The sequence below is a fragment of the Protopterus annectens genome, chromosome 1.part0 (assembly GCF_019279795.1).
Source record: "Protopterus annectens isolate FY-2018-M chromosome 1.part0, PAN1.0, whole genome shotgun sequence".
Classification (NCBI taxonomy): Eukaryota; Metazoa; Chordata; order Ceratodontiformes; family Protopteridae; genus Protopterus; species Protopterus annectens.
This window is the reverse complement of record NC_056725.1, coordinates 1,742,003,067-1,742,030,863: the sequence shown is the minus strand read 5'-3', so window position 1 is coordinate 1,742,030,863 and position 27,797 is coordinate 1,742,003,067. Positions and strand designations below refer to the sequence as shown.

Here is a 27,797-nt window from a genome sequence, read left to right as displayed (position 1 = left end):
TTCTACTTCTTTTAAGGCTCATTCTATAAGAACTGTGGCTTTTTCTGGTGCTTTTTTCAAGGATTAGATATCAATTCCAGCCTTGAGGCAGCTACTTGGAGTTCTGTGCATACTTTTATGAAACATTATAAGCTGGTTGTTTCCAGAGCCACAGCTGGATTTGCCAGGGCTTCATGGTTTTCTTGAGGCTATGCTGGACCTTCATCCTCCCAAGTTTCCTCTTGAGCTTTTGTACTCTACCTTGAGTAAGGAATACTGCAACAGTGATTTGAAATAGCGTAGTACAGTTGTGCAATATCTTACCATAACAGTAGATGTCCTTACCTTCATGTTGCATTATTTACTCTTTACCCCCCCTTTTCTTTACTTCCTTTTTCTTTTTTTCCTTCATTGGACTGTTGTTCTGAGGTAGGTATGTCTGTATGTCACCTTTATGCCATATGCCAGGAGTGTGGAGCGTATGTGTGACATACAATGTACTAGTAATGCTAAGGCTTTGGTATACTGGCTGGATGTCACACTAACCTTGGCAGGGGATCCTAGAGTAAGGAATACTGAAATGGTAAAGGGAAGGACATCTGCTGTTATGGGAAGATTTTACACAACTCTACTCTTTTAGACATTTTTTTTTTAATTTTTTGAAAGCATTTTTGCAATTTTAATGTTTGGTGAGTGGTATGCTTCTCATTTCTAATTTTGTTCTGGTTATTTACATTTTTTTCTTATTTAGTTTCTCATTACCACAGGAGAAAATATGGATTATCTTGATAATTTACACACTGTGTTTGGAGAGGTGACGGAGGGTATGGATGTATTGATGAAGATTAATGAAACTTTTGTTGATAGGGAATTTGTTCCCTTCCAGGATATCAGGTATGTTTGTGTTTCATTATTCATTAGATAAGTGGGGATGACTGTATAAATTACCTCCTTTAAATGCTAGAATTTGGTTGGAATCCTTTACTAATTGGATGTTAATATGATAATCAGACAGAGTCATGTTGATGTGGTAGTTTGTGGCCCAGCTGTAAAACAAAGCTGGTACTTGAGTGAGCACATTTGTGCCAGTTTTGCTTTTGCAGGTTGAATAGTGACTTTCCATTTGTATATCAAATTTATTTGCACTACCTTGACTCTGACAAACCTAAATAATTAAAAAATAGGTAACCAGTTCAAAAATGTGTGGAGTCTAGAAGGTGCCTTAATACTTAAGGAACCCTTTTGATAATTTACCAGTATGTGATGATTATTGCTTTATTACTATGGATGCTAGACTTGATGATTTTAATACTTTTATGAAATTTGCTCACCATCAGCCCTTCCAGGATCTGTCGGGACATTTGTACCCCTGTAGGGCAAGAGCTGATCACAGGAGGCCATTTTCCTTGCAGCCATCAGAGTTGTTGTTGTTATGCCACAAACCCTCCCCTGGTGGTTAATGTCTGCACTCACATATATGAGGGCATGTTGTGTCTTTCTCTACAGGTGTGCACGCTTCTGCCCATCCTTCATGAAAACTGCTGCAAAGTTTGATATAATCAAGCTCACATCCCTGACCCATATACTGCATGCTATGCATATTTTGTTCAGTAGGTGCTGACACTTCAACAAGCCAGGCTGCCTGTCATCTCCCACAGGTGCTTGAGCTGAAATGGTCTGCTTATCTCCATATTCCTCCATCTGGCTGCTGCAGCATTCAGATTACTAATTCATCTTGGTCATCTAGATTGTAGGTGGGCGGCACAATGGTGCAAAGATTAGTGTTGTCACCTCACAGCAAGATGTTCCCCGGTTCACTTCCCAGCTTGGATGCCTTCTGTGCAGAGTCTGCATGTCCTCCCTGTTTTCATGTGGGTTTATTAGTGGTGCTCCAATTTACTCTCACATTCTAAAGGCATGCAGTACGTGGTTTGGACACTGTAAATTGGCTATAGGCATGAGTGTGCTAGTGTTTGTGTGGTGCGGAAGAACTGCAGTGACAGGGTTAGCCATCTGCTGGTGTAAACCTTGGCTGTAGATGATTGTTACTGTTGAAGTGGCACCTCAACCCCACGTGCAAAAAAGGGAAGAAGGGGTTGTGGATGGATGGATCTAGATTGTAGTCAGGGCTTTATCCTTTTACATCACAGTATGGGACTTTGTTTCTCAGATCTTCGACTGAAGCATTTCTTTAGGAGTATCTTTCACTCCAGACCTCTAGACTTAAATTTTATTATGCCACGTATCAACCCTCTAGCTCTTGATGTGCTCATGCCAAGTCTTTGAATTATTGATATTTTTGATCTGAAAATCCTAAATGCAAAATGCTTTCTTTTGGCAATCACCTGTGCCTGTAGTATAGATAATCTGAAGTGGTCAAGTCGATCTTCAACCTGTAGGACCAAGAAAAGTATGACCGAAGCAGCTCTGCAGTTGAAACTAGGCTCTAACTTCTCCCGTTACTTACATCTACTTCCTTACCAGATCTCTTTTACTTCTGTATGAGCTCACATAGAGAAACATCGTTTTGTATAAAGACTTTAATAAAAAAAGCCAATTTCATCTGTTACCTTTTGTGCAATTAACATTTTCCTTTTGAATGCTACCTACAGGTCAGAACACACCTTTTTTAATTATTGAGTTGTATTTCTCATCAACCCTAAGCCACAACATTTTTATATTGCCTTTATGTTATTTCAGTGCTGTTATGTTCAAGTTGCTTCAGTCTCTCTGTTGTTGCTGCTATTAAAAAGCATTTATAATTAATATTTTTTTTGCTGTTGGACTTTGTAATCTTGCTTTCTCTCAGAATTGTTTTGTAGTGGTTCCTTCTGTATAGTGTCCTGTTTCCTTTTGAATGCGTTGCTTTGTGATGTACCAGTATTGTTCAGGACTTTAGAAGTATTATTTTGTGCTGTAAGTATGTCATTTCCTCCCTTTGTGTAGTCTTGGATGAGAAAAGTTCAGGCTTTATAAAAATATGATAAATGTGGGCACTGAATTCCTCAGGGCAGGTGCATGCTATGGATAGTTTGTTTTGAGTTGGAAATCTTAAGGTTGACTGTGACATTTACCAGGCTTTTGATACTAAGATCTTGAGAGACAGAAAAAACAAAACTGTCTCTTACAAGATTATTGCCTACAGATAGGTCTGCTCTGGACAGGGCTTCTATTTCTGTGGCTTTGTAGGGGATGGCTCCTTTGGTACCAGTAAACTAGAGAGTCTTCAGACTGTGTTAAACAGAAAGGGAAAGATAAGAGTAGGGAGAAGTGCAAATCTCACAAAAACCCAAAGAGGACAGAGAGATCTATCTATCTGAAGCACTTTCACAACTCTTGCAAAGAAACTTAAATTGGAAAAGTCCTGTCATTGCTAATGTTCTTTCCTCTACAGGGGTTCAGATCCTTTCAGTTATTGTTGTGGACACTCCTTCCAGGCAGACTTTCCAGGCAACATGATGCATCTCCTTTATATGAAGTAGCACTTGGGAGATATATTCTCCAAGTCTTCACCTACCAAGTAATTCTGAACATCCTTCATTTCTTTTTATAGTCACTCTGTTATGTTGAACATTAACAGATGGTGAGGGATGTTGTGAAGATGCAGATGGAGATAGTCTTATCTACCATCTAATTTCAGAGGAGTAAGGGTGTTTCTGTCTTCTCCTGTTTCTCTGAAGTTTCCTCCCTGTCACCCTACTGATGCCAATACTAGTGAAGCCATTCAGCACCCTGCAGGTGCTGCAGTCAATACTGACATAATCTTCGAAGTTGGAGTTTGTTAGGACTTTGAGACCACAACTCTTTACTTTGACACTTTCCATATCAATATAGTCATTGATGTTTGTGGTGGTGGTGTTGTCAGTATTGCCACTGGGTATCTTTGTGTCCCTGGGCCTTTGGGATTGATGTCAACACCAATGCTGTCAGCATCATTGTTGGTTGCCAGAGGTTCTGCCTTTAAGCCTCAGGTGTGAGACTTTCAGTGCTGGATTTTGGCATTGACAGCTGGAGTTGATTAGTCAGAGCCAGGTGGGATGCTTTAATGTCAGTGAACATTGACTTTAGGCATTTAGCACTGATGCCTTTCACCCCATATGATGCTTTGAAATCATTTTCTAATGTTGATATTTTATACTGTTCTGCACCTGTGCCACCCTCTAAAGTTGCAGCTGCGCTGGTCTGTACGTCATACCGTCTTCCATCTGCTTCTTCAGATTATCAGTCAATGGGACAGATAATCTTGAAGCTGCTGGCAGAGGTGCATCTTATGTCTGGTAGTAGCCCAGCTTCTTCCTCTTACTCAGAATCCTTCCCTTCAGTGAGGAGTACAGAACGTACTTGAAGAGGAAGCATATTGATTCTTCATTTGAGTCCCTCCTATTACACGCAGATAGTAGAGATGCAGCAGACTTCCCACCATCTTCCCCAGCTGACACCAGATTTAAGGAATTCTTTGAGATGATGAGGCATGAGGCTGGTCCACAGATCTCTGCAAAAAATTCTGCAGGAAACTTTTTAGTCTTCCCAGCCTGCTTCCTGGATGGTTCCTCTTGCCAGCAGGATGGTTACTCCCTTTAAAGAGGCCTAGAAAGTATCCAGTGTTGTGGAGCTTTCAACAGATTTGCTTTGTTCAGACCAAACATTAAGGAGAAACTAGAGTATATTGAAAATAAGGGAAAACTCTTACAGATGTTCTTCATCTCACATTGCTGCAGTCCTTACTTATGGGTAGTCCGCTGTCCTCGGTCGGCCCGCATACCAAAGCATTAGGCTGACGTCGGTCATGGGCGCACAGCCCTGACATCAGAGCGTCAGGGTATAAAAGCGCATGACAGACGTCATATCCTCAGTCTTTTTTGCCGCATGGTCCGATGCAGAAGCAGCGTTGCAAGTGCCGTTCGGCTTTCTGAAATTTTTCGTTTTCGGAGTTTCAGACATACCAAGTTGGGCTAAGTACCCGTTGGGAGCATTTTGTTTTTCTTGCCTCAGTTATTTACCGGATGTCAGAAAAAGTGAATAATTGTATTTCTTGTGAGAAGCAGATACCGCATAGGGATTACCACTTGCTTTGTATCCCTTGCTTGGGGCCGGAGCACGACGTAGTTGGGTGTCGGTTTTGTGCTAGGTTCAATAAGCGCACTATTAAGAGAAGGCTAGATTGCGCTAGGTTAGTCTTTTGCAAAAGGTGTAATTATAATATGCCGTCGGATCCTCCGACGCCCGCTTCCACGAAGAAGCGTAAAGACAAATCTGTAAAGCCTAGACAGGATGATTCGTCCATTTCGGACGCCGGTCCTTTAGAGACTGCAGTGGAACAGGTGGATCCGGCTGAAGTTTCTGTTGAGTCTCAGGGGGAAACCTTGATTTTACAGGATGTGGCCTCACAGGAGTCAGGTCAGGCTGAAGGGGCCTCTCAGGTTACTATTCTCCCTTCTTTGCCTAAGGGGGTTAGGCCTCCTGCTACTGTTTCTAGGGCTCCTTCTAAGGGCAGGTCTGTTTTGCTTTCTTCTGGAGTTAGTTCTGGTTCTTCAGGGTCTGTACCTAAGAAGCATATGCTTAAAATGGCAGAAGATTTGATTACTTTAATTAGAGGTTCCATGCCCCCTCCTGATAAGAGGCCCAGGGTAGAGCCAGAGTTGGAAATTTTGGAGCAGGCCTCAGATGATTCTGAGTCTTCTGCTGAAGATATTCAAGATTTTCCTCCTTATTCGGATTCCGATGCAGAGGATTCTACTCCTTCTGCTTCCCCTCCAGAGGATTTTTCATTTTCAGAAACCTTACACTCTATGAGGGAACATTTTAAGTGGGAAGGACAGGATTACTCAGATTCCAGAAAGAGGCTTAGAGAGTTCTTGTTTTTACCACAGCACAGACCCTTGGCTATTCCTCCTGTTTTGGATGTTGTTCAGGATGTTTTTTTCGGAGGCCTCATTTAATCCAGATTCTATGCCTCCTGCACCAGTTAAACCGGACAGGTATTATAGGGTACCTGAGGCTCATAAATACCTATATAAGAGTCCTAGGGCGGACCCAGAAACTATTAGTCAGGGGCCTAAGGGTGTTAGGGCTTCTGTTGTAAAGAATCCGGTTCCTCTAGATAAGGAAGCTAGAGCTTTGGACAGATGGGGTAAGAAGGTGTACACCTCTTCTACTTTAGCAATGAGGGCTTTAAATTGCCAGTTTCATATGTTGAAATATCAGAATTTCCTCCTTTCTCAGCTAAAATCTAAAGTGGATGCTTTGGCAGAGGGCATAGAGTGTAAAGAATTGCAAGATTTGGTGCATGTTTCTGAACAGGTGGGGAAACATTCTTTGCAGTGTGGCTTTGATGCTTTGCAGGCTTCTTCTAGAGTGGCTGCCACTGGTCCAGTTCTTCGTAGGCATGCCTGGCTTAAGGATCAGAATTTATCTGAGCATGTTAAGTCTAGAATTCTGGATGCCCCTTTACAGTCCGAAGTTTTGTTTGGTCCTCCTGTGGAGTCTGTTTTGAAGAAAATGGAGGACAAGGCTAAGTCTATGCAGACTGTTAAAGATTTTTTGCAGGTTCAACCTCCTAAGTTTAGTAGAAATTGGCCAGCTAAGGGGTGGACGTACCCTTCTTCTGATTCCCAGTCTAGGGGTAGATCTAGGCGTGGTAGGGGCAGAGCTCAGAGTACCTTTAGGCCTAGAACATGGAGTTCGCCTGCTCAATCTGCTGGTGTGGGTAGGGGCCAGTCCTTTCGTAAACAGGCCCAATGACCTGCATTTTCAGCTGCCAGATTCTTCTTGCCTGGCAGCTCCTTTGGGAGGAAAGCTAGCTCTCTTCAAGCAAAATTGGTTTTAATCACCCAAGACAAATGGGTGTTGGACATTATAAACAAAGGTTACAAGTTTTATTTCCATACATTGCCTCCTTTCAAAGGTATGCCAGACATTCCTCCTCGGCAAAGGATGGAGGCTCACAAACAGATTTCATTACTTCTTCACATGGGAGCCATACAGCCAGTACCTCCTTCAGAAGTGGGTCTAGGGTTTTATTCCGCCTGTTTCTAGTACCAAAGAAAGGGAACACGTGGAGACCGATTTTGGATTTATCTCTCCTCAACACTTATTTGGACATTCCAAAGTTCAAAATGTTGACATTACAACAGCTTTTGCCTCTGCTGGGAAAAGATCACTGGATGGTAACTCTGGATCTAAAAGAGGCTTATCTTCATGTTCCTATCAGGCCCAGTTGCAGGAAGTACCTGCGCTCGAGCTGGAAATTTACATTATCAGTTCTCTGCATTGCCCTTTGGCTTATCTACTGCGCCCAGAGTGTTCACAAAGGTTCTGGCTCCAGTGATAGCCTTTTTCAGGATGGAAGGAATACAAATTTATCCTTATTTGGACGATTGCCTGATTATTGCACAAGACAAGGACGAGCTTCTTCAGCATCTACAGTATGTGATGGTAGTGTTAAGATGCCTAGGGTATTCTGTGAACGAAACAAAGTCCAGTCTAGTACCCTCTCAGGACATGTGCTTTCTGGGTGTGAGACTGAATACAGCTTCCCAGATGGCCTTTTGACCCCGGACAAACAGAAAAGTCTTTCACTTTATTTCCATCAAATGTCTCTACGGTCCAGGCTGACTGCAAGGACAGTCCTTCAAGCCTTGGGGTTCATGGCATCTTGTATTCTGGTGCTTCCCAATGCCAAATTGCATATGAGGAAGCTTCAATGGTATCTCAAAATCTATGGACACAACACTGCCAGGATCTAGACACTGTCATTCAGATAATACCTTGCATTCAGAAGGAATTTTTGTGGTGGGCTCAGGAATGTCACCTAAACAAGGGACTCTCTGTGACCCGACCAGAGGCGAGTCAGATTCTAACGACGGATGCCTCGGACAAGGCTTGGGGAGCACACCTCAATGGAAAATGGGTGCAAGACACGTGGCCTGCCAGACTTCAACATTTGCATATCAACTTGAAGGAGATGTTAGCAGTACAATTTGCATTGATGGCTTTCAAGGATTTACTTCACCCAGGGCAGGTGTTGATTCTAACAGACAACACAACTGTCATGTGGTACATCAACAAGCAAGGGGGAACTCATTCGTACCCTCTTTGCAGACAAGCGATGATTTTGTGGGAGACAGCTCTCAGTTACAACCTCAATCTTCAGGCAAGATTTCTACCAGGAGCACAGAACTCCTTAGCAGATGTATTGAGCAGACAAATAGTGGATCCTCACGAGTGGAAATTGGATCCTCAGGTATTTCAAAAGTTGACAGTGTCTTGGGGAACTCCAGACATAGATCTGTTCGCTTCACCACTAAATTACCAGTTGCCAAAGTTTTGCACAAAAAGGTTTCATCCCACAGCTTGGAAGGTGGACGCTCTGTCATTCAGTTGGGACAATCTTCATGTATATGCCTTTCCACCTCTACCTCTTCTGCCCAAGGTTCTCTTGAAGGCCAGACAAGACAAGCCATCCATGATCCTGATAGCACCAGATTGGCCTCGACAACACTGGTATCCACTACTGAGGAGTTTGGTCCGAGAGCCTCCATGGCCTCTGCCTTTGATTCCACACCTTTTGTCTCAGGTGGGCTATCACTTTCTCAATGTCAGAATTCAGTCTCTGCATCTAACAGCCTGGCATATTCTGTTTTAGATTCTGGAGGTTCTCAGCTTCCACAACAAGTTTTGAATGTTATTTTGGAGGCCAGGAGGCCTAGTACAAGGAAAGTTTATGCTGATAAATGGAAGAGATTTTTTATTTGGAGCAAAGGGAAGGACTTTGATGTTTCCAAGCCTAATTTGAGTGCTTCCTTACAATATCTTACTGAGTTATTAGACAAAGGTTTGACCTTCTCCTCCATAAAGGTTCATGCTGCAGCCATTTCGGCTAATTATGACTGTGACCCTCCTTTATTCTCTCATCCTTTGTTTAAGCAGTTTCTCAGAGGGGCAAAGAACATAAGACCCCCACGTAGAGCTCCTACTCCTGCTTGGGATCTCAATTTTGTGTTGGAAAAGCTTACTCTACAACCTTTTGAGCCTGCAGCTACGGCCGAGTTAAAGTATTTGTCATGGAAAACTGCTTTTTTGTTGGCCATTACTTCTGCAAGAAGGGTTTCTGAATTACAGGCCCTTATGGCAGCGGAGCCTTTCTTGATTTTTCATAAGGATAGGGTATCTTTCAAAGTGAAGCAGGTGTTGTAAAGCAATACTAAAAACACAAACCAACACCGAGAAGAGGCAAAAACCAATAAATATCCAGCAGATTCCGAAAGGATATGATGAATTCCACAGAACTCACAGTTTCATAAAACACAGGTTTAATGTAAACGCCAGTAAAACACCTTGACATTCGTTTTCGTTACTCCAGTAACTTCATCCTTCTAGCCATTACTTCTGCAAGAAGGGTTTCTGAATTACAGGCCCTTATGGCAGCGGAGCCTTTCTTGATTTTTCATAAGGATAGGGTATCTTTGCGTACTAATCCTTCCTTTATGCCTAAAGTGGTTTCTAGTGTGGCCTTAAACCAAACTATTCATTTGCCTACTTTTTATGCAAATCCTCAAAATAAAGGGGAGAAGATTTTGCATACTTTGGATATTCACAGGCAGTTGCGTTATTATTTGAGCAGAACCAAGGAGTTCAGACAGTCTCAGCAGTTGTTTGTTTCTTTTGCTTTGGGTTCACAGGGTAAACCTGTTTCAAAACAAACTATTTCTAAATGGATTGGGTTTTGTATTTCTTTTGTTATTCCCATCATGGTAAGGAGATTCCGACTGGGATCAGACCTCATTCCACTAGAGCTACTGCAACTTCTACTGCCTTTCTAAGGGGGGTACCTACAAAGGATATTTTGGAAGCAGCCACTTGGAGTTCAGTACATACTTTTTCTAAACATTACCACCTTCCTCTTTATTCTAAGTCTAGGGCTGGATTTGCCACTGCAATTTTACAGGGCATTTTAGCAACCCCTAATGCTTTATGATTTTTCCAACCTCCCTTTCCCGTTGCTTTGGGATTCTACCCATAAGTAAGGACTGCAGCAATGTGAGATGAAGAACATAGTACAGTTTTGTACCTACCATAAATGTAGATGTTCGAAGATCCACATTGCTGCAGTCCAATTTTCTCTCCCTCCTTCCCCTCTGTAGCTTAGCATGGTTATATGGTTTGGGTGATGGCTGTTGTTGGGCTTATCTTTTGGGAAATTACTCTGTTTTTTGGCTGTGGCCTTTCTTTTAGGGCCTTCTGACATCTGTGGCAAGAAAAGACTGAGGATATGACGTCGGTCATGCGCTTTTATACCCTGACGCTCTGATGTCAGGGCTGTGCGCCCATGACCGACGTCAGCCTAATGCTTTGGTATGCGGGCCGACCGAGGACAGCGGACTACCCATAAGTAAGGACTGCAGCAATGTGGATCTTCGAACATCTACATTTATGGTAGGTACAAAACTGTACTTTATTGAAATGCCTCTTTTCTATGATGCAAAAAAAGAGCTCATACTAGTTGTGGTACCAGTGTGACCATTAGTAATAAGGAAATTAAAGGTCTAACACTGCTGCAATGTCTAGAGTGGATGCTGGTCTAAAGGCAGTAATAGTAAAACCAAGGGCATCACAGTCTTCCAACTGGGGAGGGCAGCAGTTTCTCTTTGATACCTTGCCTAAGTGCCCCACTCTGTGACATTAGGGGCCTGTCTGTGCCACCAATTGCAGCCAGGGCAAGCCAAAGACAGATTTGTAGAATAATATACAGAGGCTACCCATTCCCTTGTCTTGTCTCCCCCATGTCACACTGTTCTCCCCTGACAGACATCCCACCCTGTTAGAAGAGTGCAGTGAGAAAACACCAATCCAAATAGTCTCACTAGACCAGAGAAAATGTGGGTATTAGTAAGTACTAACATTATTTTTAGTGCCTTAGAAGCAAATAATCCCAGATCAGTACTAGGTTCAAGCAGTCTAAAAGATGAATTTGTCCCTAAGGAAATAATCTGGATAATCATGATACAGTCCTTCCCTGTCTGTCAGAAAGAGACAAGATGCTCTGTTTGGATTTCTGTACAATTATCTTGAAAAGTATCAAACAGTTCAAGAGGTTTCTGCTTTTCCAAGTAGGAGTGAGGCATTTAGTTTTGGTCTTTTTCACTTACTGAGAAAAGTTACCTCAGCACCCACCTGGTGGTTTAAAAATGCATGTCCTTAGTGACCGCGAACTCAATGATGCAAAGGGTCAAGGTGTTTCCATATAAGGATGACTATATCCTGATTGTTTTTAGTTTCTAAAAGCTAGTGGTAGCTTGGGAGTCTCTCCTACAACTGTTCAAATCTTTGGGAGTTATGATGAACACTGCAAATTCCCAAATGGTGTCATCACAGACTATGGCATTCATTGGTTTCATGTTGGACATTCTCTTCTGCAAGGCTTATCATCCATAGAACAGCCCCCCCCCCCCATACAAGTGGCAGTGGCACAGCTACTCCATTCTCAAACAGTATCACAGCACTTCACTAGGTCTCATGGAAGCTTCTATATACATAGTGCCTTATACCAGGTTTTGCATGAGAATCATACAGGAGGTAAAGGGTCAGTGAACTCCGCTAACAGACCTGTTATCCTTTCTAGGGAGAATTTACAAAACAAAGTGTGCACTTACAGTTATGGCTTCACACACCCAGCCTTGCATGGTTATTAATTTAGCTGCTCTCTTTTTCCCTTCCCTTTCCTGTAGTGGCTGTCAGTGCAGACGCCTTTCCCTTATGGTGTAGGTGGGGGACTCTCAGTATGCATAGCAGTAAAGTGTAAAACTGTGGTGGTGACTGTGTTTGGGAGTTTCTGCAGATGTGTTTGTGAATTCTTTGTGACCTAGTTGTGATGCGAGGTGATGTTCGTTAAGTCTTTGTGAGAATTGAGCATTAGTTGTAGCTGGTATTGGTGAGAGGAGACTGCAGTATGGAGCTGAACTTTCACACAGGACATAGAAGGAAATTTCTGCAGGGAATGAGTGAGCTGAGATTAGAGGATGTACACAGAGCAAAAATAGTGCGTGGAAGGCATTCACTCTTTCTAGAACTAAGAGGAGGCAGTCAAGCAGAATACATTGTTTTTTGGTGAAAAAAAGAAATAGAGAATGCTTCATTGAGTTAATGATATCTGAATATGTGGATGTTGTTATGGATTGGGAAAGGTTTTCCAAAGTAGAGAATTTTTATGGTAAAGCTTATGGAAATAAAGGGGAGTAGACGAGAAGTGAATTCTGATGATGATAAAGGTAGCATTAGAAAGAAACTGGATGTGGAAAAGTATTCTATTGGTTAGGGTGGACGTAACGTGGCATAGTGTAGTGGTGAGATAATGAATGAAATAGGAAAGAGCAGAAAGCTGTGTAAGGATGAGGAGAGAGGTAGTTATTCAGAACTTGAGGGAGTGGCAAAATGTGAGGTTGGTTCATAGAGGCTGGAGAGGAGACTTAAAGGAAGACTGCACTGCTGAAGATGAAATTTATTTAGATTGAAGCAAGACTGCACTGCTGAAGATGAAATTGATTGAGATGGAAGCAAGCAAGGTAGCAGACAATATGGGCAGGGTCCTTACTTGTTTAGGTTGTATGTTTCCAAGTTATCTTTTTCATTTGAGGTGTTTTGCAGTCTGTATGCAGATGTTCTGAAGTTGAATAAACTGACTACATGTGGTACCGATAGGGCATGTCTGAAAAAGAACTTGACTAAATTGACCATTTGGGCATGGGAGAATAATATGCTTATAAATACATCAAAACTAAGCATATGAGATTTGGGAGGCATAAAATGAAAGTCAAGTATTTAATACAGCACACACTGATTGAAACTGTAGATTCATTTAAGGACCTAAGTATATGGGTAGATCCACTTTTGAGTTTTTCTAATCATATGAAGTGGATAGTGGAGCTGAATGCTGATGGACATCCAGGTGTGGGTGGTGCAGTGTCGCTTGGACCCTTCCTGGGGGCTCGACGTCTGAAGCATTGGGCAGATGTTGATGACTTTGTGTGGGTCTGTTTAGATATGTCCATGCTTTGTTGTGCAGTGTGTTGCCCTTGCCCCAGGTCTACATTTTTGCAGGTTGAATTCAAGTATACACTAAATGGTTTGTTTTTTGTCTGTCGGGATGGTCGAGACTTTGCTGGGATGTTTATTGTAGCAATATGGATGTGCGTGCACTTTGTGGGCATGTCTCATTGGTTTTTCTCAGACATGTATTTATTGTTATATAAATATTTTTTTTGTATACGTTTTTTATATTTTTATGTATATGATATATTTTGTTTTTTGTATGTGTGGGATTGAAATGGAACCTAGTGTAATGTGGTGCTGATGGCTAAATAAGAGGTGTTTTTGAAAACTTTTGCTGAAGGGAATTTTTATGTTAATTATTTTATGTACCTTTGGTTAGGTAGTTGTGACTGGCTGAGATGTGCTAGTGGTTGGAGCTTTAGGATGCTTGGTTGGGTGGTCTGACATTGTGGTGCAGTCTGAGGAGGCGATCTGGGTGGATCACGAAGGCGCTTACTACTTTTTGTTTGATAAAAGGTAAATCTGCCTCAGTTATCTCCCCTGGAATCCCTATCCAACTCCTCCATGTGTCTGATTTCTCATGTCACTGAAGGAGCAGTCTGAGTAGTGGGTTCAGGCATTATCATGCGACATGTCTGGATGCGCCTTTGGGATTTTGTGGACACTTAAGTCTTTTTTAACACTCCAGTTGAAGCCTCCTCCTTTTTTGGCTCGAAAGTGAAAGACACATTGGCCAGGTGTGAGAAGGGACAGTAAGACCCAGTCTGCCTTAGCCATACATTTGCCCACTCCTCAGCATCCATACTCTAGAAACTGGAGGAGCGGAAAGATGTGGCACAAGAAATTACAGGGTCCTTTCTATGACTCACTTGGTGAGTATACTTCCCGAGGCAGAAGGGGTAACTCATTCGGAAGATGCCCATTCAGCGGCAGTGGGGGTCCACGTAACCAGGGCTCTAGTGATTTTCTCTGGACAACCCTATCAGAGCTCCTGAGGAGCGGCCCGATTGCTTTCCTCTGGAAGCAGTTGGGGGACATTTTACCTTGCACGTTTCTGCCTGGCTAACAACAACAATGGATCTATGGGTGCAACAGATCATAACCAGAGGATACCACATCCCTTTCATTCTTTACCGAAGGTCATCACAAAGTCGAATTCCTGACGTTGCACCCAGTTAAAGGGAAACAGCAGCACTAGAAAATCAAAAGCTGCTTCAAAAGAGTCATCCAAATAGTCTCACCAGACCAGATAGGATCTGGATTCTACTCTAGATTCTTTTTAGTTCCAAAGAAAACAAGACTGGAGACCAATTCTGGATCTCAACATTCTAAACAAATTTGTTAGATCTTCAGGATTCCTATTATCACATAAAAATGGACAAGCGCTCCAGAAGATTTCTTTGCTTCCGGCTTCACTTTCAATTTTGTGTGCTGCCCTTTGGACTCTCTGCAGCCTCCAGAGTGTTCACCAAGTGCATGGCAGTAGTAACAGCTCACTTGAGACTTCAAGTATTCTGGGTGTTTCCGTATCTAGACGATTGGCTCCTTACTGCCCCCACCAAGCGTCTACTGGAGATAGCACTAAACTACACACTCGGGCTAGCAGAATCTCTGGGAATCTCAAACTTTGGAAGGTGCAACCTGATCCCCTCTCAATCCTTAGAATTTATCGTGGCGATCTTCAACACGAATGTTTGCCTGGTGTCTTTTCCGGACCACAGACTACACAGGATAAGATCCCAGATGGGGTGATACTCTGTCAAAATCTAGTCCCAGCTTGAAGAGTGCTTGAACTCCTGGGTTCCATGGTGGCGTCAATAACCATAGTGCCCTTGGCAAGACTACACATGCGAATTCTACAGTGGCCCCTTCTAACTCAGTGGTATCCCTTACAAGCATCCATTGCCTTTTCAAATAAGAATAACTGAGTGATGCAAACAGGATTTAATGTGGTGGATGAAGCCAGGTGAACAACAATGGAAATGCCCCTTTTACCCATAACAGCCCAAGGTCACAGTGACTATGGATGCTTACCTGATAGGGTTGGGGGGGGGTTCCAGGGGAAGATGGTCCAAGGCACTTGGTCAGACATAGAGGCCCACCTGCATATCAGTGTTCTGGAACTGAGGGCGGTGCTTCTAGCATTGCAAGCATTTCAGTCCATCCTTCTGTCAGAGTCAATTGCTATTTAATCAGACATGTCAGTAGTCTGGTACATCTACAAACAACGGGGAACCAACTCCTACCCATTGTGTTGAGAACCCATGAGAATTTGGCAATGGGTGATAGCTTCTAGCCGCTTTCTAGTTGCAGTGCATATTCCCTGGAGCTCCAACATGACTGCGGAAAAGCTGAACAGATGCATCCTACTGCCTCACGAGTGGTCCCTCAATCCTATCATTGTGGCGAAGATTTTCAGCTGCTGGGGCCAGCCTTGCTGCGACCTATTTGCATCTCCAGCAAACCGCAAATGCAGCAGCTATTTCACCCCCAATTCCCCAGCGGGAGTCCCCGAGGGACGCTCTGATTCACGACTGTTCCACGGGACTTCTGTATGCTTTCCCTCCCTTTCCCCCGATTCCCCAATTTCTAAAGAAAGCCCTTTGTCTGAGAAGCAGAATAATCCTCATTGCTCCTGACTGGCCTCAACAAATTTGGTTCCCTTTCCTTTGGCCTCACCTAGTATACCAACCATGGATTCTGGATCCAACTCAAGAATTGATCTCGCATCCACAAGACTTGACTCACCCGAACATTCCCAGTCTCAACCTGACAGCTTGGTTTCTCCACTTCTGGTTATCTCCAGGTATGATATCTTTCTGGCTTCACATAAACCGTCCACCAGGAAAATTTATCTCCTCTAGTGGAAGAGGTTCCTTATTTGGTCCAGACAAAGACAAATAGACCCTTGTTCAGCCCTGGTTAGTGTGATTTTGGATTATTTATCAAATCTTCTCCATTCAGGAGCAGCAGCCTCAACCATTTGAGTTCACTTAGCTGCTATCTCAAACATCCATAATGGGTATCGAGACTCGTAGCTAATCTCCTATTGTCTCTGCAAAACTTTCTTAAAAGGTGCCTTGCATATTAGACCAGCCTTCAGGGAACCCATCGAACCTTGTACACTAGTACTACAATCCCTGAAATGTTCACCCTTTGAACCTGCTTCCACTTGAGACCTTAAGTTCCTGTCCTGGAAATCTCTATTTTTGATGGCTATCACATCAGCCAGACGCATTTCAGAGCTTCAGGCTTTGGGTATTAAACACCCTTGCATGGTATTTCATAAAGACAGAGTATCACTCCAGACCAATCCTTCTTTTCTGCCCAAAGTTATCTCAAACTTAACAATTAACCAAGTGATTGACCTTCCAGTCTTTTTCCCCAACTGTTGAAACAAAAGAGAGTACTGTTTTCATTTGCTGGATGTTCATAGACAGTTACGTTTTTACCTGGACAGAGCAAAGTCAGTACTTGTATCAGACCAGCTATTTGTGTCCTATTCAGGCCCGAAATTGGGAAGCCAGGTCTCAAAAGTAACCTTGTCCACATGACTGAGAAACTGTGTATCCTTGATTTACCAATGAAGTAAAATTTCTCTACCAAGCAAAGTCAGAGCACATTCTACCAGGTCAGTAGCAGCTTCTGTTGCTTTTCATGCAAAGGCTTCATTGAATGATTATTGTGCAGCTGCAACTTGGGCTACCCCTCATACTTTTATCACTCATTACAAATTGGATTTGGCCTCCAGGGGGAAGAGCCTCTATTGGTTCAATGGTGCTCAGGAACATCCTTCCGTAAGGACCTCCCAGGACTAAATGTCACTAGGGACTCTGTCCCATCAGTAAGGAATGAATGAAGACTTACAACAGATAAAGGAGTTATGTTCTTACCATAACGTTCATCTGGTTTTTTCAACCGCATTCATTCATTACGTCCCACCCTCCTTCCCCCTCCAGAGGCTTCTGAGGGATTGAATTGGGTCCTACATCTGCTTTAGGGTTTCTGCTCAGAGACGGTCTCTGCTTTACTTGTAATGGGTAAACGCTGTCTGAGGTAACAGGGAGGAGGGCATTGTGGGTTGGAGTTGAGCTCTAGAGTGTTTTGGCTGGCACAGGCTTGTTGCAAGGCCCGACTCGGTTCCGAGGATGGAACCGACACCCATCAGTAATGAATGAATAAAGATGAACAACACAGAAGGACCGTTATGGTAAGAACATAACTTTTTCTTCTGTAGCCCAGAGGTTACAATGTACCTAATACCCAAATATAATTTCCTCATCCTTTATTTGCTCATAAGCCTCTCTAATCCCAAATGCTTTTTTTTTCATACTGAAATTCAGATGAGTTATTTCTAATTCTTACATTTAAGAGGAAAAGGAAACAATAGGGTTTTGAAGTCCAAGTTTCTTAGTAATTTATGATACCTGAGAAGATTTGTACGGCACAGTAGTACAGCAGTTTGAGTTGTTGACTCACAAGCACAAGGTTCTCTAGTACAGTTCTTGTCTGGAGTACCTTCTGTGTGGAGTCTGCATGTCTCCCTGCATTAATTTGGGTTTCTTCCTGGTGCTCTGGTTTCCTCCCATGTTACAAAGACGTGTTTGGAGCGTTTCCTTAATTAGAGGAACTGCTACTATTGTTCTTGCAGGATTATGGATTTAGTGAAACTGTTACCCTTGTTCTTAAGACCGTCTGGGTAAGGTCCACTTCATCACAGACTAGGCTACAGTTTTTCATAGAAAAATTAAAAAATAGTTTGATAAATAGGTGTTTTATATCCATTAAATGTACAAGCTTGGCTTGTCCCCTGAAGCAACCCTAGACTGCTGAACTTGCAGTAGAGACTGTGTGGTTTGAAATCCAAATACTATTAGCTGTTCTGTGTTTGCCTTAAAATAAGTTTTTTGCTACTAAGCATGTGTAATTTTCTTTGTGCCCGACTTTAATTCTCCTGACCACTTGCCAATTGATTTTTTTTTTTTTTTTTGCCAGTCTTTCAGGCTCCGTTGGGCAGATGTGCAAAGTAATATTTTATGGTCAAGGCATAGGCTGTTGAGATTTTTTTTTCAAAAACCATTGCTGGGCTGGGAATTGGGCTACATTTATTTTGCATACTGTTATGCACAGTAGAATTAAGTTTATAAAAAATTGTAAAGGTGGAAGCCTAGCTGCAGTGATGAAATGGGGTTTGTGGGCTGTCTCCTTGCCTGCTTGCAAATTCCTGAATGAGAGTGCACTTTGCTGCTACTTGTATCCTTTCAGAAAGGAGTTGTAGTAGCATTAACTATTCTGCTGTCAATAGCTGTACTCTACATTTTCTTCACTTCCATTTTGACAAATGAGTCTGCATATTGGTGATATTTAATCCTGTTAAACCTCCCCTTGTGGTAGGCCTGACTAGTTGAAGTATCAAGCCACTTTCATTTAATAGTAAGTTTTGTATTGGAGAATATTTTAATATTGTGCAAAATACTCTGAGCAGCAAAGACCTGCTTGTCCAGGTCTGATTGGCATCCATCTGTGGTTATAACAGACATGTTCCTATAAAGGTGTAAGAATGCAGTGAAGAAGAGTCCTTTCTTTTTCCTTTCCTGTAATGAGATGGACTATAAATTACTGATAATTTCTTAATACAATACTGTTGGCCATGAAGACACGTGCTTCTCTGTCTTTGGTTTGCCCTACAGAAGACATCTGTCTTATTGACAGTGCGTTTTATGGGAGATTTTATTTTTCAAATTACCTGTAGTGGATCTTATTGTCTCCATGTACCAACCTATGAACCTATATCATGTTAGTCGCCCTGCTAGACAGGGGCCCAGAGAAGTAAATATTGTGGGAAGAAATATCCATGGAATTGTTATGGCTAGGCTTGCATAGGCCCTAGGGCCGATAGCCTAGTACCAACCTATGAACCTATATCAACTAATTTGTTAATGATAGATCTGATGATGTAATTTTCATTAGTTCCTCAACTTGTGGGCTTCAGATCTGACCCTCAGACCTGACTCGGACAGTTTCTAAAGCTTAGGCTCCAAAGCTTGAGCTCCTCCCCTACCAGTAATGCCTCATTCCCCCAGATTACCTCAGGTCTTGTTTGCCACTCATAAGAAAAGCATCATGCTCTGCTTGCTTGAGCACCATTTTTGGATATTTGCAGTTAAGTTTTCTTCCTTTCTATTTTGTATATTTTATAGTAATACTTTCTTCTTATCTCCTACCCTTTTCCCTTAAAAAAATAAATAAATAAAAAATAAAAAAAGCTGCACTTTTTTTTACTTTTAAAATAGCGATCGCTGGCCATTTCTCTTTGGCAGGAGCTACTTTCCTTTCTTACATAACTGCTAAGAAGATGTCTGATGAGCCTTTAAGCTTTAAAAAATTCACTTCCAGTGGGCACAAGATCCCATTATCTGATGCTCACAGGAAGTGCATATATTGTCTCTGCCCAACTCACCTCGAAGCCTTCTGCTCTATTTGCAAGGGGTTTCAAGAGAGCACTGGCCAACAGAAGAAATAAACTTATTCTGAAGGGCCTCCTTCCTTCCTTCAGCCCCTTCTGCAGGTCATTCCACATTAGGGGCTTAACCCCCCCCTTAAAAAAGCATAGGGATGTCCGAGAATGCAGTAAACATTATCCGGGAAAGTCAGGCTGCTGTTCTTCTGAGGAGCCTCCATCCAAGACTCCTAGTTTTTGGATCCAAAACACTCAGATCTGAGTAAGTCTGCACAGTCATCTCCTTGGCTCTGAGCTCCCCTGCCTTCAGAGCCTTCTCCTACATCCACAGGATTTCCCCTTAAAGAGAGATCCCCCAAGATTACATCCAGGCCACCTTCTACAGCATCAAATGTCAGGTCGTCCCATAGCCTTTCTGAATCGGAGGTGGACAGATTGATGAGGCAATTTCTTCAGACACAGCTACAGATGGGGGGGGGGCCTTACCAGTTATGTCCCCTACTGTGTCCGTAAGTAGATAGCCACCTTTCAGACCATTAGCTCCTTCTCCAATCTGACCTCCTGCTTTGGAGTCCTTGGATCTGAAGGCCAATACTGATCCTCTGTTCGACCCTGACAGCTACCCTGACTTGCTTAGCCCTGACTGCGTTGAGTCAGAGTAGCTGTCGGAGCTGAAGCCTTGGCATTTGCTCTGAGCAGTTGACCTTGACTCTGAAGTTTTTGGAGCCATCGCTTCCCCTCGGAGCATCAGTGTTCAACAGCTTGGCCCAACTTCCCTTTTGGAGCAGAAGGCCAGGGATGGGGAGGACTCAGGGATCCTGTGCCCTGATAGCTTCATCTCCAGGGGGGATGATCTTTGGCATCTCCAACTCCTTCCACTTTTGAAGTGGTGGAGAGGGTTCTGTCCATGGCCAGGAGCTCCCACTCTTTCAGATCCACTCCTCATCTCCATGGATACTGTCTGTGAGACCTCACCACTGCCACCCTCGGGCCAGATGGTGCAGCAAAGCCTTCAGGTATTTCCACCCTTGGAACACCCCAGATCTCTCCCAATATCTCCTAGGAACACCCCACCGAGGAGATTCCCAGGAAGAGAAGGTGCAAAAGGAGGCAATCCATTACAGAAGACACAGATTTCAAGGAAGAGGAAGGGTCCCCCAGATTTGCACCTGAAGATGTCTCTTTCGGAGATATCTTAGAAATCGTGTGTCACAAAGGTGGATTGACTTCCAAAAACCCTACCCCTGAGGAAATGGTGTTCTTGGAGGCTTTCAGGTCCAGTCCATCTACATCTTGGGTGTCCCCCCCTGCTGATGCTCTTATCGACCTGCTATCAAGCAGGGAATGGAAGGACCTGTACACTGTAGAACCTATCCCCAAACATGCAGACAAGCTCTTTAGTGCACCCACTGACTGACCCTATTGGACCAAAGGAATCCCAGTAGATGCCATGGTTGTTGCTGCAGCCACCAAGAAGGAGCTGGCCCAGGAAAGAACCACTGTCCATTCCCTTAACAGGTAGTCTAGGGCCATGGACAAATTTTGCAAGAGAGTTTACATCACGTGTACCTTCACCTTATGAACCATCCATGCGACTGGATGTGAGGATCATCTGGCAACGAACTGCCAGATGATCCTCACATCCAGTCGCATTCAGTTAGGATACACACAAGGTGGGGGTTACATACTACAACAGATTTAAAAAAAAATGCAGTCTTCCATTGTTTTCTAGCCATTCCTGGCTGATGTCATAGGATTTGTTGCATAGGAAGGCAAATCAGCAGAATGGCAGAAAGGCAGAAAGTCGGCTTCTGGTAAGAGGCAGGCATACGTGTCAATTGCAAGAATGTTGACTAGTTTTTTAATTTCGGTCAACTGTCTGACTTTACAGAATGCCCCTGATTATTTGTCTTTGTATGGTTGTCGTAAGTAAGGAGTTGATGAAGATGTGTATGTTTTCTAAAGTAGGATGCCAGAGCATGTTTTTTTTTTTTTTTTTTTTTTTTTTTTTACATTGCTGCAGATTCGTACTTAGTCTACTGCAAAATATTGTCCTGTCTGTATTCTTTCCTATTAAGTGAGATGGCAGGAATGCAAGTTTTCTCTTTATAAAGTCAATTAAGGGGAAAAGGGCTCAATAAAAACCTGTCTTTAACTTGTTTTGCATTGGTCTTGCCCTTACCTTGATAACTGAGAAATTCGGCAGCAAATTGCTTTGTTACAGTTAGTCGGGTCACATAATAACCTCCGTATGCTGCTATCTTTGTTACCCTTTATTTAAGTGGGTGGTGCCTTCTCCACTCCTTGCCATTACTTCTGATAGAGTGTCATTTAACAATTTGTTCAGATATTAGCTCAGAATAATACAGACATTAAAAAGTAAGATGTTATCTAGTGTTCTGGACCTCAGGCAAGACAACTTCATGCCATCCAGTAAAACAGAACCCATGAGTAATTTTGCAAAATCCACACAGTGACACTTTTGCTGCCGAGTCTAACAAACAATGTTAAGTTGTCAATCTCGCCTTCATTCTTGCTGGATGAGTTCGGAGCCAATCCTCGGCTCCGACTCGGCCACTCTAAAAGCTCGAGAGCTAGTTCCACCGGCTCGAGGCTCCCCTATATCCCACAATGCTAGGCGGTAACTCCTCAGATCTCGTTTGCCGCTACAGCGATCGAGGTGCGTTCCTACCAGCTCAGGTTAGTTTTGGTAAAGAACCTAGTTTTTCTTAGCTTTTTTCCCCTTTTTTAAGTTAGTTTTTCTAAATAGTTTTATTGTGAAGTAGTCCATCCCATTCCCTGTTAATTTCCCCCCCTTTCCAAAAAACTCTAGAAATTTTCCCTAGGGCCCTAGGCCCAGTCCCTCCCTTCCTAGTAGTGAGTGACTGTGTTTTGTAGGGATTTTATTTCTAATTACTTTTAACTTAATTTAAATTAGTTTAATTTATTTTTAAGTGTAATCGGTGTGTGTGTGTTTGTGTGGTTACACTTTCCCCTTAGATATGTCTAAGGAATCAAAGGTCTCAGGCTTTAAGAAGTGTGACTCGTGCTGTCAGAAGATGTCTCTGACAGACGGTCACACTTCTTGTGTGTACTGCCTGGGACCTTTGCACCTGCAGGACTCATGTGCTGTTTGCCATGGCTTCAGCCCTAGAGTCCTGCAGGAGTGAAAAAATAAACTTATTTTAAGGGGCTTATTAAAGCCTGAGGGTCCCACGACTCAGTCCTCAGGGAAACCCTCTAAGCCTCCCAGACCTTCGGCTCCAGCCTCTGAGCCGTCTTCTGGAGGTCCTAAGGCTATTCAAACATCGGCTCCGGCCGGAGCCGATGAATCTTGAATACAAGCCCCTACGGTGTCCTCGGCTCTGGCCGGAGCCGAGGAAGACATAACTGAGTCGGCTCCGATAAAGTTGTCGGAACCGACATCTAGAAAAAGGTCCCGATCTCTATCTATCGGCTCTGTTCATTCGGCTCCAGCATCACCTTTGCTGTCTGAATGGAGCCATAGATCCCACTCTTCTAGGTCTTCCAGGTTATTGGACCATGACCTTCAGAGAGTAGTGAGTCGACTTCTTAAGTCCGAGGCACTAGCCCAGATGCTTCAATGTCCGACTCAACAGTCGAGAACGATTCCCATCACTCAAAATGTTCCTCCTCTGACTCTTTTGAGTTCGGAGCCGGGGCGGCTTGGACCCGAGACTGTGGTGGCGTCGGAACCGATACCTTTGTCTTCGGTTCCGTCGTCTGCTCCGATGTCTTCCTTGGAAGAATCTCGGCGCCGGACTTCCCTCATCGGCTCCGAGGGGGCGAGTGGCATCGGACCCTTGTCCGACCCCGCTCTCCCTCTCGGTGCTTCGGCGCTGGTGAGTTCGGCTCCGACATCGGCCTCGGAGCCATCACTGTCAGTGCCGGGGGAGGTTTTCAGTTTTTCGAAACGGAGACCTCCGGCTCTGCCTGACAGGGGTGCCTTCGAGGTCATGAGGAGGGCTCCTTCTGCCCTTCCCCCCATGGTGCCTCCGGTGATTTCTACTCGCTCTCTCATCCCCGACCGTAGAGAGCCAGCTCCTCAAGTTTCCCCAGTGGGGATCTCCTCCTCTTCCGAGGCCTCTCCTGATCCTGTAGGAGAGCCCCCTAGGAATAGGCAGTGCAAGAGGAAGCACATTGACTCCCCCGAGTCTGTCACCTCTGACACTGATTTAGAGGATTCTGAAGGTTCGCCTCGTTCCCCCTCTGAAGATGTCTCCTTTGCAGACATCCTTGAAATCTTAAAACAGAGGGGGAATTGGCCAGCCCTCAACCGTTCAGAGGATGAATCCGTGTATCTTGAGGCGTTTGGCTCTCGCCCTTCCACCTCCTGGGTCCCCTCCCTTTGACCCCCTTATGCAAGTGGTGGCAAAGAAGGCTTGGGCGGCTCCTGATTCAGATTCAGTGGAACCCACCCCCAGGAGACCATCAAAATTCATTACGGCCCCCAAGGACAAAATTTTTGACCAAAGGCGTCTCTGTTGATGCTATGGTGGTGGCTGCGGCCACCAAGAAGGAGTTAGCTGATCATTCGGTGCCTGTTCATCCTCCTAACAAAGAGTCTAGGTCGATGGACAGGTACGGGAAGCGGATGTTCTCGTCAGCGACCTTTACTATGAGATCGCTGAATTACCTGTGTCATTTCACTCGTCTTCAGAGGGATTTGCTCAAGGAAGCGAGTGAAATGTTGAAGGACCCAACAGCTGTGGGTTTTCAGGATAGGATGAACTCTCAGCTGGCAACCCTTAATTCTATAACTAACTCCTTAGGCATGCCTGGATGCGGCTATGTAACTTTGCGGACCCTTTCAAGGCATCCTTCAAGAATTCTCCCTTTGATGGATCATCCCTCTTTGGTCCTCAAGTGAATGAAACCCTGACTAGGTGCGAGACTGATGGCAAAACTCTCTCTGCCGTCGGAGTCCGTTTTTCTACTCCTTCTAGACCTTACCCCAAAGGCCAGAAGGGGGGAAAGATGTGGTTCCGCAAACAATCTCAAGGAGATTTGCCTGACGCACAGAGTCGATTCCCCTCTTGAGGCAGAGGGGGGAACAATAATGGTAGACGCCGTCCTAGAGGCAGAGGGGGCCCGCAGAATCAGGGCAGTTGAGAATCCTTTTCCGACAAGCCCTTTCAGCATCCCTGAGGTGTTGCCCGACTGTCCACCTTCGGAGGCAGTCGGGGGAAGGTTGTTGCTGTACCCAGAAGCCTGGCTATCCCTAACTCAAGACAAGTGGGTACAGTCTATCATTTCTGAAGTCTACAGAATCCCTTTCCTTTTCATTCCGAAGCAATCCAAAAAATCCCTTCCAGACGTTCCACCCAGTCAAAGGGAGCAAGCAGCTTTAGAAATTTCAAAGCTGCTCGCAAAAAGGGCCATTCAACCAGTTCCAGCAGACCAAACAGGATCCGGAATCTACTCCAAATTCTTTTTGGTTCCAAAGAAAACAGGGGACTGGAGACCCATTCTGGATCTCAGCAACTCGAACAAGTTTGTCAAGAAAACAAAGTTCCGGATGATCACGCTGCAGTCCATTCTACCCCTCTTGGGGCGGGACAACTGGATGTGCTCGATAGATCTCCAGGACGCGTACTATCACATCAAATGAGTCGACGCTCCAGGAGGTTTCTCCACTTCAGGCTGGGAACCAGTCATTTTCAATTCAGAGCCCTGCCCTTTGGTCTCACTACAGCCCCCCGAGTGTTTACCAAATGCATGGCAGTGGTAGCCTCTCATCTGAGACGACAAGGATTCCAGGTGTTTCCTTATTTAGACGACTGGCTCCTTACAGCCCCCACCAAGCATCTTTTACTTCTCGCCAGAGACTACACCTTTCACACATGTCAGGCACTAGGCATTTCAATAAACTATGAAAAGTCTGTCTTGTCACCTTGTCATGTTATTACCTTCATAGGCGCAAATCTAGACACAGTCAATATGTCAGCCAGACTCACAGAGCACAGAATAGCAGACATACACAGACAGGTCTCTCTTGTCTTGCAGAGCAACAAAGTCAAAGCCAGACTGATCCTGAAAGTCTTAGGGATTATGGCGGCGGCCATCCCCCTTCTACCATTAGCTCGCTTCCATATGAGAATTTTACAATGGATGCTTTTCACACAATGGTCTTACTAAAGACTTCCAATGTCCCATCCTATTCGAATAACTCAATCGTGCAAGAATCCTCTCTCTTGGTGGATCACATCTCCCCAGCTCCTCCTAGGGAGACCTTTCGTCCCTCCCCCTCCGGTTGCTACAGTGACAACGGACGCCTCCCTGATCGGGTGGGGGGGGCATTACCAGGGCAGGACAGTCCAGGGCATGTGGCAACCGTTCGAGTGCCACTTGCACATAAACGTTCTAGAGATGAGAGCAGTGCTTCTAGCGTTGCAAGCTTTACAAGACTCTCTTCCCAAGGGAACTATAGCAATTCAGACAGACAACATGTCTGTAGTGTGGTACATCAACAAACAAGGTGGAACCAGATCTTACCCCCTATGTCAAGAGGCACTCAGACTGTGGCAATGGGCGATTTCTTCTCAGCGATTTCTGTTAGCAACGCACATCCCCGGGAAGTCCAATGTGATTGCAGACAAACTCTGCAAAGCCTTTTTAAAGGGAGTTTTTCTCCTCAAACCACCCATCAGAGATCCTCCTCCCCAATGGGATCTCAACTTGGTTCTGACGTCCTTAATTCTTTCCCCCTTTGAACCTGCGGCTTCATGTTCAATAAAGTTACTTTCTTGGAAAACACTCTTTTTAGTAGCTATCACTTCAGCTAGAAGAGTCTCTGAACTCCATGCTCTGTGTTGTCGACCCCCTTATCTTGTATTTCATAAGGATAGGGTGTCCTTGCGTACTAACCCGTCTTTTTTGCCCAAGGTAGCTTCACTGGCAAATTTGAATCAAACCATTGAGCTTCCTGTTTTCTTCCCAAATTATTCTAATAGGTCAGAACAAAAGTTACACTGTTTAGATGTTCATTGCCAACTTAGGTACTATTTAGACAGGACCAAACAATTCAGGAAATCTGACCAACTGTTTGTTTCTTACGCAGAAGGTAGAATGGGCCTTCCAGTTTCTAAAGTGTCTCTCTCTAGATGGCTTACTTCGTTGATTACCCTAGTGTATGAGATAAGACATCAACAGTTGCCATCCAAACCCAGGGCTCATTCAACTAGAGCTTTAGCCACTTCTATAGCTTTCCAAGATAGGTTGCCTATTGATTCGATTTGTTCTGCAGCTACTTGGGCTTCTCCCCATACCTTCATTTCTCATTATAAGTTGGACTTGGCCTCTAGAGACCGAGCCAACTTTGGTTCCACTGTACTCAAGAGTCTGTTCCGATAGGCCACCCGGGACAAGGTGCTAGGGACGCGGTCCCATCCAGCAAGACTGAAGGCGAGATTGACAACTTAACATTTAGAAGTTATGTACCTACCATAACGTTCCATGTTAGTTGTCTTCTTCTCGCCTTCTTTCTTGCGTCCCACCCTCCTTCCCTCTAGCCAGGACAGACCTAGAGGAGTTTTTCTTTGTTCCTTATGGAATTTTCTTGCTGGCCTTAGCTTTTCAAACGAGATCTGAGGAGTTACCGCCTAGCATTGTGGGATATAGGGGAGCCTCGAGCCAGTAGAACTAGCTCTCGAGCTTTTAGAGTGGCCGAGTCGGAGCAGAGGATCAGCTCCGAACCCATCCAGCAAGAAAGAAGGCGAGATGAAGACAACTAACATGGAACGTTATGGTAGGTACATAACTTCTAATTCTTCTTGTCTGATCAGAAATTATCTGTGTCCATTCCTCTTCTGTTTTCTGAGAATTGAGCTGATAATTATGTATTTAAAATGTTTAGTGCCCTCCTTCACTAGCTGTGGTACAGAGCTCTGGTGTTACACGAGTTTTTTTTCCTCACTTGTGTGGAGAATCACCGCACATTAGGTTACAAGTTCAACAAAGAGATATATATTTCTTATTTATTTTACATTTGTTGACCAGGAGTGTCTGAGCTAAAGCCCTATTTCAACAGAGGTTGGGGAAGAAAAGCTCCAAATAACAGAAACAATTTTACAATTCCAAGTTAGTTTAAGAACATTTACATAATGCTTAAGAGACCAAAGTCAAAAGAAAATGACAACAGTACTGTGATAACGTATATAGATATAGATGCATAAGAAGTTACATGGAAAGCATTCATAGTTTGATATGTAGAGTAGTTAAGTAACATAAACTGTTCCAGTAACATAAAAGGAATTTGCAGCTAAGGAATGGGAAAGAAAGTGAAGAGGTG

General features: G+C 43.9%; 1 protein-coding gene across 1 annotated transcript in view; it reads left to right on the top strand.

Annotated features, from left to right (window-relative positions):
• PPIL4 (peptidylprolyl isomerase like 4) overlaps window positions 1-27,797 on the top strand; it is a 614,262-nt gene that overhangs the window by 179,690 nt on the left and 406,775 nt on the right. Inside the window, exon 5 of the mRNA XM_044069026.1 lies at window positions 731-873. Within this exon, the coding sequence (XP_043924961.1) occupies window positions 731-873 (143 nt within the window). The remainder of the gene's footprint in view (window positions 1-730; window positions 874-27,797) is intronic.